Raw genomic sequence first — 5358 nt, 5'->3', positions numbered from 1 at the left:
AGAATCCAGTTTTTCATGACCGCAACAAACACATTGACATTAAATATCACTTCATTCGTGATTTGGTTCAAGATAAAGAGATAGTTATTGATTATTGCAAGACGAAGAACAAGTTGCTGATGTTTTCACAAAGCCACTAAAACCAAAGTTGTTCATAAAGTTGAAGAAGATGGGCATGATCAAGTTTGAAGATCTTGGTTTAAGAGAGACTATGTAGGAAATAAATCAAGAGTAGGAAACCTAATTGTTTAGGATTTAGTTTATTTAATTCATCTCTAGTTAGGATTTATTTATCAAATCCATAGTGGAATAAGTTTTTCTGGTCCTAATCTATTTTGGTTTTCTAGTACTATAAATAGAGGTGCTCTGTGACATATTTTCATTATAGTGAGATTCCAGAGTTTTGAGTTATTAAGTAAAGCCTCTTACTTTCTCTCTTCAGTTTGATAAATTTTTTCTGTATAGCCATTATTGAGTATTTTAGTTGTGCTTATATTATTCCTTTGAATATTTTTATTTCCTTAATTTTATTTTATTTTTGCAGCTACTATGACTATCCTTTTCATACATGGTACTATGACTATCCTTTTCATACATGGAATCACGTTACATCAATTTCTGTGTTAATTTCAACGTATGTCCAACAGGGTTCTTAAAGCATACGACAATGAGAAAAAGGGCACGATGGTTGTTCTTTCATCTCCATTATTTGCCAGACAGAACGAAGTTGTTCTAGCCAATAATGTTTTCTCATCCTTTTAAGCTTTCCTGTTCAAGCACAAAATTCATCTTAACAAACATGTTTCCCCAAAGTGAGGATGCTTGATAAATCAAAATGGCCTTAAATAACTTTTCTAAGAGACAATACAAATACTTTATTCTTTCCATCAAACTACAAGCCATCTATAAATTATTCTATGCAACTAGTATAGATGCGGGCTTCAGCTACTAACTTATTCTCTTTAAGAAATACATAATCCTAAAAAATTTATTTCACTGGCCAAAATAGTGTTATGTTGCTCAAATCCTCGAAAAGTAATACATATTTGGAGGATCGAGCAACATAGAAACAGCGTAATGCCGCACCATGTAGACCAAATCAATACTTTCTCAATTCAATGCATTACAGCTTCTTCTGATCATGCCTTGAGAACCAGTGAGAACCCCAGAAGTAGAAAGCTTGACAAAAGCAGACGAGAAAGTCTGAAAGAACGCGTCTTGATCAGCTGCAAAGCGTTGTACAAAGGGAACAGTACGAGGATCGAAAGGGATTTCAGCATCAATCGTCAAAACTCCCCGGCCATTAATGGTATTGATGAAGTAGTGGTTGTCAAATGTAAGTGTTGTAGGTTCATTAAGCACAACGCTAATGTTTGAGGTTAAAGAACCTTGTGGACAGCGCAATTTTAGGTACATCTCAAACGCGCTTCCGTGTTCACTTTTTGGGTCATCATATAGCCTGCTTTCAATGTTGAAGCAGTGTGCTACTCCTAGTGTGTGAGCCCCTGCATTAAGATTAATAAGTTCTCAAGTACATGAAATTTGTAAGGTTGATAAGTTTAGTACTCCCTCCATCCCAATTTATACGATATAGTTTGACTAGGCACGTATTTTAAGAAAGAAAGGAAGATTTTTTAAACTTGTGATCTAAAACAAATCATACATATTTATGCACCGTAAATCATTTCACTAAAAGTAAAAGGGAAACTTTTAAGTTAAATTATTTCTAAATATACAAAAGTATCATTATTTTTTAGACAGACTAAAAAGAAAAGTGTATCACATAAATTGGGACAGAGTGAGTACCATATTAAACTTGTGTGAATGGTCATCTAAAAACTTAAACTTTAAAGAGATTTGACATTTTTATTTATTTATTTTGATGCTTGTATCGGAACATAATTCATACACCTAATTTAGTATATATTTTTTTAGAATCAACTGAACTAGTTACTTGTTTATAAGCTAATCTATGTTTTGAAAATAAAACGTGATGATACAGAAATAATTTGAACAATACATAGTTGCAATGTTGTCCCACTTCTAATTTCTAAATTATATGAGAAATAGTAACTTCTAATTCAAAAAAAAATTCTGCTCCATGGAGAAAGGGAACTGTGAGAATTGGATCGTCTATTGTGTGTAAGATTCCCATAGGTACTCTTAGAATATACAGTTTAATCGTATAACATTATTTAATTAGTTAAATTTGATTTGTTAGAAACTAAAATTTCAAATCCTAGAGAAGGGCGACTAACCAAAATAGTTCGACACCAAGAATTGAGAAATATATGTTTAAAATTTCAGAAATTGGGAAAACGAGAAGTACGTACAAGTTTCTATACTCCACTATGGTAAATCTTATAGTCCAATTTTATACTCCTTCCGTCCCAATTTATGTGTTTTAGTTTGATTAGACACGAAGTTTAAGAAATAAAGGGAGACTTTTGAATCTTGTGGTCTTAAATTAAAGATGTGTGTGGGCCTTTAATTAAATCTTGTGATCTTAAACTTGTCAGGTAAAATGTTGGAATTAGAAAACTTAATAAATATAGAAAGAGACACTCTTATTAGACATTCCAAATAAGAAAGTAAGAAATTTAAAATGAGACGAAGGGAGTATGTCAACTCAATTGTATAAAATGTATAGTTGGGGGTTATATTGTTCTTTTCCTATGGGTGGTTAATATTCGGTTAGTTGGTTTAAGGGGTTAGCCACAATGATTAGCTGGTTGTTAGAAGAGTCAAATACTCGATTCACTCATTCTTTTTTGTTGTCAGTCTCAATAATACCATCTCTTTCTTTCTCTCAAATCTGTTCAATTCCTTAGGATTGCATAGTTGAGTTCTTCATTAAGTTCGTTACATCCAAAGTAGAAGGTAGTAGCAATTAAGATGAAAATCTTACAACATACGTACCAATGATGGCAACAGATTCTTCAAGGGAAAGTCCTATTTGTTCGAAAAGACGAAGCATGTCATCGACTCCCACATTTGAAGGAGGAAGTGAGGAATCTGCTAAGGCTGAATTTGTTGGATTTGAAGAATCCCTGCGACCCAAAGGAACATCTATTCTCGGACCACCAGAACTGAAAACAGCTTCACGTGCTGCCAAAATTAGAATGTCAGCACATGATACTCGCTGTGGACATTGTACTTCCACCACAGACTTAAGCAAATTCACTGCTTCTCTCTTTCTTATTCCCATGTTTCTGCTTGATCTAATCTCTGATTTGTAATTATTACTCTCTGAATCCACCAGAATGGAAGCATCACACCCCTGCCAATATTCCCAAAAGTTTTTGCTGAAATCGCTGATATTGATTATTGAAATAAGGTTTAAGTTATATATATCCTTATAGTGTAGTTTCTTACACAATTAGTACAATTTATCTGTTGTAACGGGTTATTTACCGTGACTTAATCTCCCAGCATGATGCGTATCTAGGATAATTAAATATGTAGTGGCACTCAATTTGTTTGACTTGGGTCATACATATAACTGGAAAAACATTTAAAAATTATGTACATAATAAACTACATATGCTTTGTTAAATGAATTTTTGGCCTAACTCAATCCCAAAAGTCAGCTCAAAGGGAGGAAAATTATCAAGCCATATAAGAAGTCCAAGAATCTCATTCATCTCTAATGTGGGACTTTCATCTTCATCATGCTTACATTGAACTTACGAAATCTAAATTCTATGTCCAACTTAGGATCGATATAAAGACCTAGTCTTTAATTTACCACTTTAACGTGCTTTAAATAGTTGATCATTAAGAACAACAAAAACTCACATTAAGTAGTCTCGACTGATAAGGCAGACGAAAACTGTCTCGTGATTTTGTAAATTCCAAAAATGAAGGTGGCAAGCACAAATGAAACTAACTAGCCATTACAAATGAAACTAGCTAGCCATTCTTTTTCAAAGTAACTAAAATAATTTTTCCAAAATTCCTTTTCAGTTTCTTAAAATATCGAAAAAAAACCAACGTTTAAAAATAAACAAATGTCATTAAGGATGTCTTTAATTTAGTTTATTCAAAAAAGAAATGAAAAACCACCCCATATGTATTATTCAAATTTTGCAAAAAGCTGAAAAGCTTTTCTGTAATAGTGTTAGGTTAATTAACCAATTAAATTTTAGAAGAAATAAAAGTGCATGTAATGAAACCTGAACTTGACAGTCATGAAACATAAGCCTTAAAAGAGCAGCAGGAGTAGTGGGATCAGTGATAGATATAGATTGAACACCGCTCCTAACAATAGGTTAAGGGTATTTATGAGCCTTTTTCCGATACAGATATAACTTGAGCTAATAACAGCCGAGCTCGGAGCCAAAATGGGTTTGTTTTGCATACATTGAACAAAAATGGTATGCTTTTTTTTTATAGACCCAAATGGACAGTTCGTGATACAATCCATGAAATAGGTGGTTTTTTTTTTTTATTTCGTGAATTAAATGAAGAAATTGATTTATTATTTTTTTTTCTTTGCATTTCGTGTATCAATTCACGAAATGCCTTCTTTTTTAATTATTTTTTATTTCCTGAATAAAAAAGAAAGTAATTTGTATTTTTTTTATTTTTTTTGCATTTCGTGACACAAATCACGAAATAGGTTTTTTTGGTTTTTTTTTTTTTTTTTTTTTTTTGCAATTCGTGAAATAAATGAAAGAAACATTTTTTTTTTTGGCATTTCGTTGCATGATTCACGAAATAGCCCTTTTTTGGTTTTTGCATTTCGTTGCCCAATTCACGAAATAGCCTTTTGTTTTTTTTTTTTTTTAGCATTTCGTGAAATAGTCAACGAAATGGGTGTTTTTTTTTTTGTATTTCTTGAATAAAAAAAAATAGGAAATTATAATTTTTTTTTTGCATTTCGTGTATTAAAAAACGAAATAGGATAATTTATTTTTTATTTCGTTCATATAAAAAGGAAATTGGAAAATATATATATATTGCATTTCGTGTATTAATGAACGAAATAGGTTTATTTTTTTAAATTTTTTTTTTTTGTATTTCGTGTATTAATGAAGGAAACTTATTTGTTTTTTTTTTTTTGTATTTCGTGAATAAAAAAACGAAATAGGAATGCATATATATATATATATATATATATATATATATTTTCGTATTTCATTTATATAAAAACGAAATAGGAAAATAATTTTTTTTCTTTTATATACCAACGAAATGTTTTGTTACATTTTGCAGGTATAAAACGAATCCCCCCCCCCCCCCCCCCCCTCCTTAGAATCTTGGCAGAAGCATTGTACACTTATTTAATTTTGTCCAACCAGTATTGCATACATTAAGAGGAAGCTAAAAAGGAAGCTAGTTAGTAGCTTTCAATTC

At 31.4% G+C, this 5358-nt stretch overlaps 1 protein-coding gene across 2 annotated transcripts; it reads right to left on the bottom strand.

Moving 5' to 3' along the window:
• Window positions 1-826: 826 nt before the first annotated feature.
• On the bottom strand, window positions 827-4286 carry LOC132626721 (peroxidase 29). 2 transcript variants are annotated; one of them, XM_060341690.1, is made up of 3 exons: window positions 4176-4286; window positions 2920-3280; window positions 827-1505 (listed from the first exon to the last, which is right to left on the bottom strand). In XM_060341690.1, exons 1-3 carry the CDS (start codon window positions 4197-4199, stop codon window positions 1111-1113), a joined length of 780 nt encoding a protein of 259 aa, XP_060197673.1. In that variant the 5' UTR covers window positions 4200-4286; the 3' UTR covers window positions 827-1110. The 2 variants fall into 2 exon arrangements, with proteins under 2 accessions (XP_060197673.1, XP_060197674.1); XM_060341691.1 differs by having other exon boundaries at window positions 4182-4276.
• Window positions 4287-5358: the final 1072 nt, after the last annotated feature.

This window comes from Lycium barbarum, chromosome 2, assembly GCF_019175385.1.
Source record: "Lycium barbarum isolate Lr01 chromosome 2, ASM1917538v2, whole genome shotgun sequence".
NCBI classification, from domain to species: Eukaryota; Viridiplantae; Streptophyta; class Magnoliopsida; order Solanales; family Solanaceae; genus Lycium; species Lycium barbarum.
This window is presented reverse-complemented; position numbering and strand designations above follow the sequence as displayed.